Raw genomic sequence first — 15,364 nt, forward strand, 5'->3', positions numbered from 1 at the left:
CGACTACTTCTGTATGTATGTATGTATATAGGTGTATACGCACATACATACATATATAGGAGGTGAATGAAATTACAGTCACGTCTCTACCGCGCTACTCTTGTAACCTCTCGAAGTTTACACAACGTTAGATGTCCTCCTCTTTACAGCGCCAACCCCTCCGTCCTCGTTGAATTCCTTCTACAAAGCGGACCTTGTTCAGCGCGTATACCGCAGAAATTCCATGCCGTCTATGGAAACGTTCTCTCTTCTCTTCCCTTCTCATATTTTTCTTTCCTTTCTTTTTTTTTTCTTTGTCTTTTTGTTTCTTTTACTTTCATTATCATTTTCCCAAATACGAACGAAATTTTTGACACGTACAAAATTTATATCATAATGACAAAATAAAAATAAAAATTTTCTATTGAGTAATTACAAAATAATAAAAAAAATACGTAATAGAACGCTATATCAGATACAAAGTTCTATTTTATAATTATTGATAAGCTTATAGAAAAGGCAAAGCCATTGAAAACGTAATTGATCATAAGAAAGACTACACCACGTGTTTTACCACATGAAATTATAAGCACATATATACATAGATAAACATATACGAAGATAAGAAGTACATACACAACGATCGATAGAGTACCGCTCTGATCGAGCAAAAACCGTACTGCTGACGGCAAGAAGACAGAGAGACAGAGAAAGAGAGAGAAAGAGAGAGAGAGAGAGAGAGAGAGAGAGAGAGAGAGAGAGAGAGAAAGAGAGAGAGAAAGAGAAAGACAGGCAAACGGAAATGGCGTTGCGTTGATACGCAGGAGTACGTCTCGAATAGCAAAAAGAATATAATACGCGCTGTCACGTTTCTTATCCCGAAAGGCAAAAGAGAAGCCGTGCCGCAAGTGCAAGGAGGATATGATCAGTGTTTCTGGAATACAAAGTCGTTGCATATACCAGGTTCGGGAACGTCTGCGTTCCGTCTGCGTTTCGTTTCTGATACGTTCTCTTTCTTTCTCTCTCTCTCTCTCTCTCTCTCTCTCTCTCTCTCTCTCTCTCTCTCTCTCTCTCTCTTTCTCCTCTATCTGAATCTTTCTTTCTCTCTCTGCCTGCCTGAACGTGTCTCTATCATTCTGTCTGCCTGAATGTTCTATCTGTCTGAATCTGTCTATCTCTCTCTTTCTATTTGCTTCAATATCTCTCTCTCCCTTTCTTTCAACCACACCCCCATCTCTCTCTTTCTCTCTCTCTCTCTCTATCCTTCCTGTTGGGGCCCACTATATTCTCTCTTTCTTTCTCTCGTCTGGTTTCGCCTCAGCACGGCCATACCGCTGGTGCGGTCGTGCGGTCACGTTGATCGATCGTTACCGTGTAACGAAATACGGTCCCCGCCGTCCGTTTCTCCTTGAGCGCGCTCTTTGAAAAGGGCACAGGACGGAGGGAAGAAGAAAATAAAAAAGGAAAGAAAGAAAGAAAGAAAGAAAGAAAGAAAGAAAGAAGGAAGGAAGAAGGAGAAAGAGATAGCAGAAGAAGAGCAGAAGAAAGAGAAGGATAAGGAGAAGGGAAAGGGAAAGAAGAGAAGATGGAAGAGAAGGAGGAGGAGGAAGAAATCCAAGACCGTCTCGGCTTTCTAGGGAGATACGTCGTCTTGGTAGAGCGAGGAGAACGGATAAGGATGCCCGCAGGCGTACCTACTGACTGCTGCGACGTTCCATCGGCGCAGCCGCCGTCCTTTTCGTCTTTCTCTCTCTCTCTATCTCTCTCTTTCTTTCATTCTTTCTTTCCTACACTACCATACGCCTATCCTTTCTCCTAGAAGCCTATCTTTATCTCTTTCTCTTACAGGCTAAAAATCGAACGGCACACGTCGAGAACTTTAGCTTCCTCCATCTTCTTCCATCCCCTAATCTAACATGATCGATTTCTAGAAACCAATCGAATTTCTGCAAAATTGCTTATTACTTTCTCGCACGCGTTCCATCTTAATAACGCAATCTTCTTCGAAATTTTTCGACTTGATTTGTTTTTTTTTTCAAGACCAGCTTATAAGACCAGCTTAATTTAATTTTTTTCTTTGTTATCTTTTCTCTCTCCTATTTTTCTGTTTTCATAGTAGATATAAAAATCATGCGGAAATTCGACGGAAGATTGTAAACAATTAGGTACGATCATTATACATTATTGAAAGCGATCGAATCTTCAAGTGGAAAAACACTTTTTGATCGACGAACAAATTATCTTGATTCAAATTGAAACAAAAAAGAAAAGAAGGAAATGAAGGTTCAGGATTTCATTATCGACAGAAGGGGCCGTTCATTCTACGCGAAAGTAGACCGAGCGAAATCCGGTGGAAATACTGCCTAAGCCATGGAAATCGATACGGTTACACGATTACCGTGTTCGCGGAACGACGAGGATATTCGTCGTCGGTCTTCGGCCGTGACGGCACGTCGAATTTCAAAATGGATAACATACAGAACGAAGGGACGTGCATAGAAGGGCCGCGAGCTAAAAGCTCGCAAGAGCTCCGACGAGAATTCTTCTCGTAGGGTCTCTCCCTCTTTCTTGTGCAAACAGCATCTTCCAAGTACCTGAGCCATGCCAATAGAGAACGACGATGTTGAGATAAAAAGAGAAAAAGAAAGAAAGCAAGAGAAAGAGAGAGAAAGAGAGAGAGAGAGAAAGAGAGAAACTGTAGGTGGATGGAAACGTTCGATCCACAGGGTCAACCATTTCAGCTGCCTCCCCCTATGACGCATTCTTTCTCTTTCTCTCTTTCTTTAACCATTTCGAAGACATTTATACTAAATGTCATCCTTTTTCCATTTAGTCGTTCGATCATCACCAGCTGTTGTGAATTTAAGCTCTCCGTCCTGGAAAATTACAACGAGCTAGGAATATAAGGTTGACAAGGGTGAAACGTTCAGGAAAGTTGGATTCAATAAGGGTGGCTGCGTAGGAGTATGGGCAACTTTACGATTACCTTTTCATGACACCGGAATGAAGAGGTTCGAGGTGTCGAAAGGAGAAATCGATTCTCCGAATGAACGACGCATTGGCTGATCAGAGAAGCCGTTCTCAATCGTCTAGCTTTGGGGTAGGAGAGCGTGATAACCGGGTGTCTCGTAGAAGCCAGCCGCTTGAAGAGCATGCAACGAGGTCGCGTGATGCCTGTGTATCGCACCGGCGTACACGCTAGAAACGGCACTGGACGTGACGCCGTTGGAAGCACTGATGGTGGACGAGTTTATGGAAGAGGAAGAAGAGGAAGCCTGCTGCCCGAGATGCGACGTTGTTCGCGATAACAACGTCGAAGATGGTCGCCTGTAAGGATGATGCGCTAGGACGGACGCCGTGACCGAACGATGATGAGTCGACGAGTTCGAGCTCGTCGATGCGCTATACGCTTGTTGATAGCTTTGCCGTAGGATACCGGACACCGAAGTGGTCGTTGACGTGGCAGACGAAGAGGAGGAACTTCTGTCGCTTTGGTGAGGTTGCTGTTGATGAAGTTGATGCGTACGATGATGATGATGTTGTTGCTGTTGCTGCTGCTGTTGAACCTGCTGTTGCTGTTGCTGTTGTTGTTGCTGCCGATGCTGATGGTTATGGGCTCGCATCGCACGGAAGTAGTGTTGATAAATACCTGATATAACTGCCTTTTCGTCGGCAGAAATGAGGTCGGAAGTCGAAGTGGTCGGCGTAATCGAACTTTGAGATTGTTGCTGCTGTTGTTGTTGGTGATGCGGATGAGTTGGGTGAGTTCGATGCTGAGCGTGATGAAGCGCGTGTTGTTGCTGTTGTTGCTGTTGCTGCTGATGTTGATGACGGCGTTGCTGTTGTTGTTGAGCCTGCTGTTGAGAAACTGCGGCAGCGGCATTGAGAGCGGCTCGATAAGAGGCAGCCACGGCGACTGAGGACATCTGACCGTTGGTCGAGGATATCAGGCTCGTCCCAAGAGACTCAGTACTTGGTGCAACCATTGCGGCGGTACACGCAGAAGTCGATGAAACGGTGGAGGTAGAGACGGAGGATACGACGGTGGCTGCTACTGAAGCAGCTGCGACTGTCGAGTTCGCTGAAGAGGCAGTGGTACGCCTTGAGATCCTTCTCGAGGAAGAGGAGGAGGATATTGAGTGTGTGTTGGTCGGTGGTGGTAAATTGTTGACGAAGGGACTTCTTCTTTCTCGTTCGGCTCGTCGATAATAACAAGGGTGTATCATAAGCAAGGGTTCGCCACCACCGGGCGGTGGCTTCGCCTGGCTCGGTAGTTCGTACTCGACGCTGCAATCGACGTGAAGTGGTTGGGAATAGTCCTTGTAATCCTTGTAAGTGGTTACGGCTACAGCCGCGGCCGCTGCGGCCGTCACCGCGGTGCCGGTACCACCGCTCGTGGCGGCCGAGTTCGAACCGGGTCCGTTGGCGGCAGCAGCGGCAGCAGCTGCGGCCACGGCGGCGGCTGCCGCGGCGTCAAGGATACCGCTCGAGCCGGCCGGTAGGACCGTCTGCCCGGGTGTACCACAGTTCGAATTAACGGCATGATGATGGTGATGATGGTGATGGTGGTGATGATGGTGATGGCCATGACCGTGCATCGTCGTGCCACCCACCACCGATTCCTTTTCGTAGCAGGCAGCGGCCATCTTGAAAAGGGGGAGATAGAGAGAAGGATATCTCTATCTGGAGAAGCTGGAAGAGGCTAGAAAATATATATATATATATAATAGGGGGAGAGGACAATGCGTGCTCGCTGGCGCGCGCGCGCGCGCGTCCCTTTTCTCGTCCTCGTTCGCTATGCTTTCATCGTGTCGGGGAGGAACAAACTTCGTCTCTTCTCTTCTCTCCTTCTCTTTTTCCTTTCCTCTCTTCCTCTTCCGGTGTCACCTTCCGCGCGTAGTCCACCGAGGCACCCACAAAGGCACCCTCCACCCACGCTGCCCGCTTAATCCTTGCGGAATCGTCGTGGCCGTAACGATTACGATTCCAACGACTACAAAGACGACGACGACGACGACGACAATGACAACGACGACAACGACGACGACGACAAAGCCGAGACTCCCCTCGGCAAAGAAGATGAAGAAGTATGAAACGTCGTTTCCTCGATTCTTTCGTTCTTTCGTCTCTCAGGATGCACGCGAGTGCAACAATGGTGACGACGATAGCGATGCCAATGATGACAACGATGACAACGACGTAGACGACAGCAAAGTCGGATCTACGTCACGTCAGGAGGGTGATACCCAAGGGTTGGACCAACAATGTATATCCAACTCCAAGGAAAGCCCTCCTCTTCGTGGGAAGTTCGATTTACCAAGCCGGTACATGCGTTATCGCATATTCGACAAAAAAAATTCGCGTTTCAAAGTAGAGAACCAATGAGAAAGTGAGACTATCTCTATCTCTCTCCGGTCCTTTCCTCTTTGCCTCGCCCACTGGCGATCCAACGCCACGTTCTTACGTTTTCTTCTTCTTTTTCTTCCTTTTCTTCTTCTTCTTCTTTCTCCTCCTTCTTTCTTCTAGTGCTCTTTCTCCTTCCAACGATTCTTTCTTTTTCTCTCAAAGAGACCCTTCACCGTTTCGTCCAGACGAGAGCTTTGTACAAGTCTCGAGCATCTCGTCTTCCTTCGTCTTTGTCCTCGCGAAAGATCGTTCTCTCTCTCTTTCTCTCTTTCTCTCTCTCTCTTTCTCTCTCTTTCTCTTTCTCTCTCTCTCTCGCTCTCAGTATAAAACTCCGAACCGCGCAGCGCTCTTCCTTCCGCCGGCTGATTCCCACGGCTCTTCGACGAGACGTTTTATCCGTCGGCGCGGTCCGTCGCGACGACGTCGGCCGACCTTCGACGAGACGAGCCGAGAGGAAAGACGAGACGAATAGGGCGTAGCGTTCGTTTACGCGAGGGGGCGATCGTGCGCGCGTCTTCCTTCGCGATGCGACCGTATTATCGACGATGCTTGCGAACCTACTAAACCGCCCTTCTTTCTTTCCTTCTTTCTTTCCTTCTTCCGTATCTTTTTTCCACTTTTTATTTTATCTTCCTGTTACGACACGATCGACATTGAAAAAGGACAATGTCCTATAATGATTGAAATTTTCAAACTTGTTATATCGTTTTTATTATTATTGTTAATTATTACTTATCCGACGACTTCGATTTTCTTGAACATTAGTATGACGTCGAAATCGTTAATTTTTTTTTCGTCGTCGTTGTCGTCGTCGTCGTCGTCGTCGTTGTTGTCGTTGTCGTCGTCGTCGTCGTCGTCGTCGTCGTCGTGTCGTCGTTACTCGGCTATTGTCGTATTGCACACACTCGCACACACACGTACACGACGTAACACATAGAGGCACACATAGACACACTCTCCCGCGTGTGACAGCGCATAAATGCGGCTGCGAACGATGTCGCACATCCGTCTCTTTTCATGTGTTAGCACGATTATTACGTACTACGATCGTCACGCGGTGACTGCCGTCCTACGACTGAGGGACGTGGTCTTTCCTAACCCGTGCCATTGATACTGTACCCCCTATCTTTTTGCAACGCCCTCTTCCTTCCCTCGCTTATACTCCTGTCTATCCCGCATAGAGTCGATTCATGTGTCATGCAACGATTATACTTAACTACTTCAAATTACACAAAAATGTATAATTTAGAATCCATTCCTTTTCAGATTCTTAATTTTTTTCAAACAAGATTTAAGATTATCTTTCTAATAAATCGCTAATTGCTTTTAATCCTATCAAATACTTTTCCATCAAATACTTTCCTTTTCCATTTAAATTAATCTTTTGGTCAGCGCTTGGTTCTCTTCTAAGTTTAATTGCTTTCAAACTGATTTATTGAATTTTGTATAGATTTCTTGAATCTCTATTCTTCTTTTCTTATTCCTTTTCTATTGAGAATTTCACGGATGAAATTCAAAATTGTTCGTATGAATTTTTAAAAGTGGAAAGAACATAATGTCCTTTTACTACTTTGATTTTATGTGGTATGCATTCACAGTTTTATTTGCTTCTTATCGTGTCGAAAGAAGGTTTATACGTTGAAATTTTAAAAAGTGTGCTCTTACAATTGGTGGATCTTTTCACTAGACCAATGAAGATGATGTATTACCTTAAATGGCGATTATAATTTTCATTGGTTATTTATTATTTATCTGTGATAACGAGCCCATTAATTTATATTTGTTAATAGTAATTTATTTTTGACATCATCACATCATATTATGTATGCATATACATATAGTTTCATCTTTACAATTGTTTGACGTTTTATTTATTTTTTTTTGCAAACCGTTCTATAATAAAATATTTACTGTTAATACATATTTTATTCTTTAAATATACCATTGAATTTGCAAAATCATAATTATATATAACGAGATTAATCACTTCAAGTTGCTAAATATATTTAATGTCGTAAAAGAAATTTCCTACTTTATCGTCTTGTGCATATTATGTATGTCAACACGTGAGTAAACTGTAGCTTGAGTTTAATAAGTTTGTTTTACATTATTTATTTATTATGACTTCGACAGAAGTAGATGTAAATGAAGAAAATGAGGAAAAGTTTAAAAATTTTCATGAATTTGGATTAGATGATAGAATTTTAAAGGTAAGACTAATGAAATATAGGAAATGTATTATGAGAGAGGTTATATTTAATTTATTGCAATTTAAAAATTTGTATAGTGATTTAATTTATACGTTCCTATTTGCATATTTTATATGTAATGTTTGATTATATTTGTTTTAGGCTATAGCGAAATTAGGTTGGTTAGAACCTACACTAATACAGGAAAAAGCAATCCCATTATTAATGAATGGAAAAGATGTTTTAATCAGAGCTAGAACTGGTTCGGGTAAAACCGCTGCATTTGCAATTCCATTGATACAAAAAATACTATCTAATAAACAAACTCAAACAAAACAAGAAATTAAGAGTTTGATTCTAACTCCAAGCAAAGAACTTTGTAAACAAATCTATGAAGTACTTGTAGATTTAACCATAAAATGTAGCAGAGATATACGAGCTATTGACATTAGTCCACAGATTAGTTTAGATACTCAAAAATCATTATTAGTAGAAATGCCAGATATTGTTGTGTCTACACCTAGTAGATTGTTGCAACATTTCAAGGCAGGCAATCTTTCATTAAAACATAGCTTAGAAACATTGATAATTGATGAAGCTGATTTGGTAAGATAACTTAATATATTAATAATTTTAAAAACGATTTTAATGTACTAAATATAACATTTTTCTTTGATAGGTTTTTTCATTTGGTTATGAAGATGAAGTAAAACAGGTTTTGACTTATTTACCAAGGATTTATCAAGCTGTATTAGCGTCTGCAACTTTATCCGAAGATGTCTTAACATTGAAAAAATTAGTTTTACATAATCCAGCAATTTTGAAATTAGAAGAACCTCCATTAGCTCCACCAACACAATTGGCGCATTACAGTCTAGCTGCAGAAGAGAATGATAAGGCTGCTATTTTATATGCCTTATTGAAATTACATTTAATTAGGTATTTATTTTATAATATATTGAAAGTATATAAAGTAAAGCATCAAATTATAGATTCTAAATTTTGTAGGGGAAAAACTATTATTTTTGTAAATACTGTTGATCGATGCTATAAATTAAAACTCTTTTTGGAACAATTTGGAATACCAACTTGCGTACTTAATTCCGAATTACCTGCAGTTTCTCGATACCGAGCTATCACACAGTTCAATTGCGGAACATACGACATAATAATTGCATCTGACGAGAAAGCTTTAGATGAGGTAATTTTTGTTGTCTAACAAATATATCTTTTACAATAAATCAATTTTCTGATTATTAATATATTTATATCTTTCAGGAACATCTAATAAAAGCTAAAAAAGGAAAAAGGAGAAAAGATAAAGAATCGGGTGTAGCTCGTGGCATAGATTTTCAATTTGTATCAAATATAATCAATTTTGATTTTCCACTTGATGTGAATTCTTATATACACAGAGCAGGACGTACGGCACGAGGAAAGAATCAGGGCACAGCTTTAAGTTTCATATCTATAAGGGAAAGGCCTTTACTGGAAGAGGTAGAAGGAGAATTGAAAGAATGCTATGCTCACGATACTTTGTTTAAAACTTATCAATTTAAATTAGAAGAAGTCGAAGGGTTTAGATATCGTGCGAAAGATGCATGGAAAGCTGTAACTAGAATAGCCGTGCGCGAAGCTCGTTTGAAAGAAATTAAACAGGAAATATTAAATTGTGAAAAATTAAAAAGTTATTTCGAGGATAATCCGAAAGATTTACAGTCGTTACGTCAAGACAAAGCTTTACATACAGTAAAATTACAACCTCATTTGAAAGATGTACCAGAATATATAGTACCACCTACTTTGAAACGTTTAATAGGAATGGGAAAGAGGAAACGAAAATTCGATCGAGAATTAGCGTCGTCGGGTGCTACCGCAACGAAATCGAGACATCAAGCACGTGCATCAAATCCTCTTATCAATTTAACAATAAAGAAACGTAAAAAGTCAAAATAAATCTTGTAGGTTATCGTTAAGAAAAGTTTGTATGAAATAAAATTTACTGTTCCTATTTTTAATGTGTGTAACATTTTATTAAAATGTAGAATCTTTTAATCATGAATGTATAAAAATGTCAAGAAATTATTATGTACTATTGTTAATCTCATTGTTATGTTAATTTTACATAAGAAAATCATAATCATTGTTACAAGCTAAGATTTGTCATTAGTTTTCTTTAGCTTGTACTTGCTTCTTATACCGTCATTAAGACCTTCTCTATTTCTTGCCAATTCAATAGCATAGAATTGAATTCTAGTGGTCAATATACTGTTTTCCTCTGAATAATCACCTTCACAGTCTCCTCTTAATAATGTTCCAAAACTATAATCCTCTACAGTGTCTTCGAACTGTTCACAGAAAGGACGCCATTTTTGCTTGCCTTCATCGGATTTTAATTCGTCCTCATTTATTTTATCTACCTTCAGATTTGGAAATGCTTCTCTAAATGTTTTATAAATATGATCATCATAAGGTGTGAGTCTCAGAAGTTTTGGATCAACGGAACATAAAATCTAGAACATAAAAAGTCTATTGTTTTGTTTTCATCTTTGATGTAATAATATATTACGTACATTAAAATAAACTTCCGCGTGTTCCATTGCCTGCATTGTCCACATTACTTCCACAGATGCCTGGAAATAAATTATAATAAATTATAAAATTATACAATTTCTTTAAAGGAAGCTAATTTTCCTTCAAGATTCCTTTTTTCACTTTACTTACGTCATTTTCAAATTCTTCTGCGGACCTAGAAAGTACATTAGAAGCAGCTAACAGCTGATCAGCTGTCTAAAAAATAAACATTACCTTTAGAATTCAATTTAAATGTAAGACTATACATGAGTTAAATAAATTATTCAAACTACAGTTTTCTGAGAGAGGTTAAAATATGGAATATCGAAAAATCGTATAATTTTATCGTGTATAATATACATACCATGTTTCCAAATTGTGTCATAATGATAGCAAAACTAGAAAATACAGTCGTATACAATTTATCTTTTACACAACCTACAATATGATCGTTACTGAACTTGTAAACCGAATATACATATCATCCTCAAGAATACACGTGCCAAATGAACTTGGATCAACCATTCAACGAGATTATTTTAATTTATACTATTTAAATATTAATACGTGACTGATAGTTCAGCCTCTTTATTCTTCTCCTATTTATTAATATATTCATAATTTGTAAACTTTAACGAACAATTATAAATTTATTTATAATGATATCGATGAAATAAAAAAGAATTTTGAATTTACCGCGCGACGATCCGACCAATCAGTATATAGAGTTATCGCGCAAACGCGAGAGTTTAAGTATAACAGCAATATACCTAGGAAGTTTCTAAGTAAGGAGTTGTAAGTAGTCACAGGTTCAATAGCGACAAAGTGATTACATATGGTTTTATTTAAAGCTTTCTGACGTGTGTGTGCGGAAACGATTGCGCGCGCAATGAATCAAGCACCAGTATCGTGTATTCCTGCGGGGAAGATGTCAAAGGCGAAAAAAGTGCTCGATGAAGCAAGAGAGATCCAAAATCCTGAACTGGATCTCGTCGACAAGGGCATTGCATCTTTCGAAGAGATGCCAGGATTGCGTGAGTCTTTCCACGCTATGCCAGTCATGAGCTCTTTCGCCAAATTAGGGAACCGGTCGTGACAGCTTTTTTCATGTTAACGAGTTTAAGAACGGCCATATGTCATTGCTTGTTCATGTGGGCGTTCCCGCGCAGGCGCTTAATTTTAAATCGTTCAAAATTTCATAGAATATTATTTGCGTTTATTTTATTAATAAATTAATATAGGTATTTTTATATATCTTGCATATTGTGGCAAATCAGTACTACATGCAATATTTATATTTATTACAGTTAATATGATCAATGTAACCAGATTATCATTGAGTCATAATAAAATACAAGGTAAGAAATTAATTTTCTGATTAATGTAATTTCAAATTGTTCCTAATTTATAATATTTTTAGAGGTACCTCCAGGACTGGCTAATTTAGTCAATTTGGAAATATTAAATCTATTTAACAATCATATCACCGAATTGCCTATTTCTTTATCTCAGATGCCAAAACTAAGAATCCTTAATGTAGGGTATGTATCATTAATGCAATTCTTCTGTTTATTTATTTAAATGTAATGGCTCAATCTAAATGTTTATTTACAGGATGAACAGATTAGATATATTACCTCGTGGATTTGGTGCCTTTCCAGTGCTAGAAGTTTTGGATCTAACATATAATAATCTCAGTGAAAAGAATTTACCTGGAAATTTTTTTATGATGGGTAAGGTATAGAATGTATATATAAATTACCTTTTACAATATAATGGTAAAAATTAATATTTCTTGATTTTCTAGAAACATTAAGAGCTCTCTACCTGGCCGATAATGATTTTGAGTATTTACCACCTGAAATTGGACAATTAAAGAATCTTCAAATTGTAAGATGATGTACCTTTTTTTTAAGTATGAACTTAGAAAATATTTTTCTACTTTTATCCCTTTGTAGCTTGTATTAAGAGAAAATGATTTAGTGGAATTACCAAAGGAAATTGGGGAATTAAGTCGTTTAAGAGAATTGCATATACAAGGAAATCGTTTAACTGTTTTACCTCCAGAATTAGGTATGCAAAGAAGTTATTAAAAATGAAATAATCATTTCCACGTTATAAATAACAAATCTTAAGTTTTTCTCAAACAGGAAACTTGGATCTAGTGAGCAACAAAGCTGTATTTAGAATGGAATTTAATCCTTGGGTAACACCAATTGCTGATCAGTTACAAGTCGGTATATCTCATGTAATAGACTACATTCGTTCAGAAACATATAAATAGTAAGTGTGGTAAATTTGGCAACTTTTGGCAGACTTTATACAATGACTTACGATGTTTAAATGTGTCATTTTTTTTATAGCGTTTACAGTCGACATCAAAGCGCTAAAGGACCGCCACCTCCAATCGAGAATGATAAAAGCAAAAAAATTTCACGTGCTCGTTAATATTACAAATATTTGATGTGCTTAATGATTTAACGCTAAAGATAATGATTTTAATCCATTCACTGCCAGTAATATCGTATATACAATAACATGTAACTAAAATCAGTGCCTTATCTGTATTTTATATGATATTGTTAATTATATTTTTTAATGCTATATAAAGGATACAAGTATTTATTAAATATAATACATATATGAAAGTGTACGTAAAAGATATAAACATAATTTGAATAATGTTATTATTGCATGGCTTTAAATGTGATTAATGTAAATAAGAGATATTGTATATTTTATAAAATAAAATATATCTTACTTATGTAAAGAATGAATTGTAACTTTTTAAATTTCTTTAACCATAGATCATTGCGTGTCATCTAAAATAATGAGAACCTTCATTAGAATATTTTTCATATTTTATTCCTTTAATAATATTAGTAGAAACTTGAATACTCGTCAGCGTTGATTTATCGATACGCTTTTCATATCTAAACGTCAATTTTTCGAAAGTATATATATATATATATAAATAAAGAGAGTATATGTATATATATATATAATCGCGAATATGATGGAGAACATAAGTAGAATAGAAAATATAATATTGAAAAATAGTACTGAAAAGCATAAAGAAGAATAAATAAGAATAAATAAAAATAAATGAGAATTTCTACCTAAGGGCCCTCTAAGGGTCCATACCTAGAAGTTCCATTCAAGGATCCTATCTGAGAATTACATGCTATACGTATTTTTCTTTACTGAAAGGAATTAATCCCAATGATTTATACCGAAGGGCTCAATAACTTATAATTGTTCTCTTCAGCCATATTTTGAAGACTTCTTATAGGCATATAGATTCCTTTTTGTTTCGTGCTCTAATCACTATCGTAAAGTATTTCATAACAATGGTTAATGACAAAGAATTAGAACCGTCTCCGGTTCTAAAATGTGGAATAGAACCTACAAAGCAATCCAGAAAAAAAACCCGAAATTTTTACATAAAAAATGATTATTATCTTTTGATCGAAAGATATCTATTTATCGAAAGATAGAAAAAGCATAAAGGGAGAAATGTTTATTAATTAATATATTAATTCCAGAAAATCCTGAATTGAAAATTAATTAACTTATCGTAAGGCCTACGGGTTGTTATTCTATAAGTCTCTTTGTTTTTTTAGCAATAATACTACTCGACTTTTCTCTTTCAAAAGTAATAATTCTACTCGACTTTTCTCTTTCAAAAGTCATAATTATACTCGACTTTTTTCTTTTAAAAGCAATTACTCTATCGAGACTTTTCTTTTATCAACAAAATTGATTAAATTTAAAAATTAATTTTTACATAAAAATTTAATGAAAAATCCTTGGACATTCTTTCTTACAAGCGATTATTCTGAATATCACAAAAAAATCATGCAGTTTCGCTTGTAATCCAAAAAACTATTCATCGGGAATGTCTTATTATTCATTTTTTATTTGAACTCGTGAATACTAATTCTTTAATATTTTCGTAAGGGAAGAATATTTAAAAACACATTGAAATATTCAAAGTGTAAATAATTATAAACGCTTATGAAACAAAAAGATCCTATCTAATAAATAAATTAAAAAGTAAAGAACCATTTGTGAGTCAATCTCCGAAGAAAAGTTATTCATCACTCAATTCTCTTTTATTAATTAAATACAACAAATCACTCATGTCGATTCGAACCTTTCGTCCACGACATGATTGAGTGATTAGAGGGATTTAAAAATTAAAGCACTACTTAAGAAGTTCTGCGATAGCTCCAAAACACTTGTTCGCGATTTAGATCGAAATTGAGGGTGAATGATTCGTAGGTAATTGAGAATGAAATAAATTTACATGAGATCCTTTTTAATTACGCATTAATTCTGATAACCAGTAGTTATTTTTAAACGATCAATCTACTACTAAAAAATGAAAAAGCCATGTTCTCGTTTAAATCTTCATCTTTAAAATAAGATCTTGTTCATTAATATCGGTCAAATATTATGCCTGTACTCATTGTTAGCGTTAATTATTATAAAACTAGAAGTAATAAACAAGCTAAATAACTCAAAAAAGATGTATTATACATAGCAAGTGTTAAAAAAAAATTAATCGACGAGGATGGGATTCGAACCCACGCGTGCAGAGCACATTGGATTAGCAGTCCAACGCCTTAACCTCTCGGCCACCTCGTCTGTTTTGAGGGGTATAAAAAAATTGTTGAAGAGAGCAGCAACTCTTTGATAAAAATTAAACAGGTTTTCATAATTAAATAAAAGTATACATATATGTGTCTCTTATTGTTATGCTTCAATTGATATAAATTACATATCTATATTATATTATAAAACTACAGATAAGAAAAATAATGTGATCTACAAGAGAATAAAATCGATCGATTAAAATAATTTGGAATCAATTTCAATTAGTACGCCAGTTAGAAAAATCACAACACGATCGGCATTTCTCTCGGCAACCAAAACAAAATTTGTTTAATAAGGTATGGCTCGACAGTTTGGCTTGGACATTTGAACCGTAACATCGTTCGTTCATCCCATCACGATTCGAATTAACAGCTATTAAAATGGTAAAAAATATTTACAATCCTACGATATTTAAGGTCTAGACATGTGTCTTAATATTATAAAATATAATTTCATATTAAAAAATTGTTGAAACGAGTCTTCTATATTCTATTCACGATTATTAAATATCCTACATGTTATACTTTAATCCAAGATTTTTTAGCGATCAATTTAAA

At 36.8% G+C, this 15,364-nt stretch overlaps 4 protein-coding genes and 1 non-coding gene across 6 annotated transcripts in view; 2 read left to right on the forward strand and 3 right to left on the reverse strand.

Moving 5' to 3' along the window:
- The window catches only part of LOC118446750 (uncharacterized), an 8,561-nt gene extending 2,088 nt beyond the window's left edge, over window positions 1-6,473 (reverse strand). The window contains exons 1-2 of the mRNA XM_035877775.2: window positions 2,966-6,473; window positions 1-2,855 (exon numbers count right to left, since the gene is read on the reverse strand). The exon at window positions 1-2,855 is cut by the window's left edge and continues 2,088 nt beyond it. Coding sequence (XP_035733668.2) covers window positions 3,069-4,625 — 1,557 coding nt within the window. The 5' untranslated portion in view covers window positions 4,626-6,473 and the 3' untranslated portion in view covers window positions 1-2,855; window positions 2,966-3,068. The remainder of the gene's footprint in view (window positions 2,856-2,965) is intronic.
- Window positions 6,474-7,321: 848 nt separating this feature from the next.
- On the forward strand, window positions 7,322-9,667 carry Hlc (putative ATP-dependent RNA helicase DDX56). 2 transcript variants are annotated; one of them, XM_085655912.1, is made up of 6 exons: window positions 7,427-7,451; window positions 7,519-7,595; window positions 7,737-8,180; window positions 8,254-8,513; window positions 8,583-8,775; window positions 8,853-9,667. In XM_085655912.1, exons 1-6 carry the CDS (start codon window positions 7,442-7,444, stop codon window positions 9,528-9,530), a joined length of 1,662 nt encoding a protein of 553 aa, XP_085512038.1. In that variant the 5' UTR covers window positions 7,427-7,441; the 3' UTR covers window positions 9,531-9,667. The 2 variants fall into 2 exon arrangements, with proteins under 2 accessions (XP_035733684.1, XP_085512038.1); XM_035877791.2 differs by having other exon boundaries at window positions 7,322-7,595.
- Window positions 9,668-9,727: 60 nt separating this feature from the next.
- LOC118446761 (protein PBDC1) lies at window positions 9,728-10,678 on the reverse strand. Its single transcript, XM_035877793.2, has 4 exons — window positions 10,513-10,678; window positions 10,299-10,364; window positions 10,148-10,207; window positions 9,728-10,087 (listed from the first exon to the last, which is right to left on the reverse strand). Exons 1-4 carry the CDS (start codon window positions 10,531-10,533, stop codon window positions 9,728-9,730), a joined length of 507 nt encoding a protein of 168 aa, XP_035733686.1. The 5' UTR covers window positions 10,534-10,678.
- A 256-nt stretch (window positions 10,679-10,934) lies between these two features.
- Window positions 10,935-12,859, forward strand: ics (ras suppressor protein 1). The gene is made up of 8 exons (XM_035877792.2): window positions 10,935-11,182; window positions 11,456-11,506; window positions 11,569-11,689; window positions 11,763-11,881; window positions 11,956-12,038; window positions 12,107-12,221; window positions 12,299-12,431; window positions 12,512-12,859. The coding sequence occupies exons 1-8, from the start codon at window positions 11,038-11,040 to the stop codon at window positions 12,594-12,596; spliced, it is 852 nt and encodes a 283-aa protein (XP_035733685.1). The 5' UTR covers window positions 10,935-11,037; the 3' UTR covers window positions 12,597-12,859.
- Window positions 12,860-14,716: 1,857 nt separating this feature from the next.
- On the reverse strand, window positions 14,717-14,798 carry TRNAS-GCU (transfer RNA serine (anticodon GCU)). The gene has a single exon. It is a non-coding gene; the product is annotated as a tRNA-Ser (tRNA).
- Window positions 14,799-15,364: the final 566 nt, after the last annotated feature.

The sequence above is a fragment of the Vespa mandarinia genome, chromosome 3 (genome assembly GCF_050613455.1).
Source record: "Vespa mandarinia isolate Hongniang chromosome 3, ASM5061345v1, whole genome shotgun sequence".
Lineage (NCBI taxonomy): Eukaryota > Metazoa > Arthropoda > Insecta > Hymenoptera > Vespidae > Vespa > Vespa mandarinia.

Excerpts from the sequence above, each read along its gene's own strand:
- Hlc (XM_035877791.2), top strand. The coding sequence starts at position 7,506 with ATGACTTCGACAGAAGTAGATGTAAATGAAGAAAATGAGGAAAAGTTT. Across the intron at positions 8,181-8,253 it reads TAATTGATGAAGCTGATTTG|GTTTTTTCATTTGGTTATGA; the intron begins GTAAGATAACTT and ends TTTCTTTGATAG. Across the intron at positions 8,776-8,852 it reads ACGAGAAAGCTTTAGATGAG|GAACATCTAATAAAAGCTAA; the intron begins GTAATTTTTGTT and ends TATATCTTTCAG.
- LOC118446761 (XM_035877793.2), bottom strand. The coding sequence starts at position 10,533 with ATGACACAATTTGGAAACATG. Across the intron at positions 10,208-10,298 it reads CAGAAGAATTTGAAAATGAC|GCATCTGTGGAAGTAATGTG; the intron begins GTAAGTAAAGTG and ends ATTTATTTCCAG. Across the intron at positions 10,088-10,147 it reads ACGCGGAAGTTTATTTTAAT|ATTTTATGTTCCGTTGATCC; the intron begins GTACGTAATATA and ends TTTATGTTCTAG.
- ics (XM_035877792.2), top strand. The coding sequence starts at position 11,038 with ATGAATCAAGCACCAGTATCGTGTATTCCTGCGGGGAAGATGTCAAAG. Across the intron at positions 12,039-12,106 it reads AATTAAAGAATCTTCAAATT|CTTGTATTAAGAGAAAATGA; the intron begins GTAAGATGATGT and ends ATCCCTTTGTAG. Across the intron at positions 12,432-12,511 it reads CGTTCAGAAACATATAAATA|CGTTTACAGTCGACATCAAA; the intron begins GTAAGTGTGGTA and ends TTTTTTTTATAG.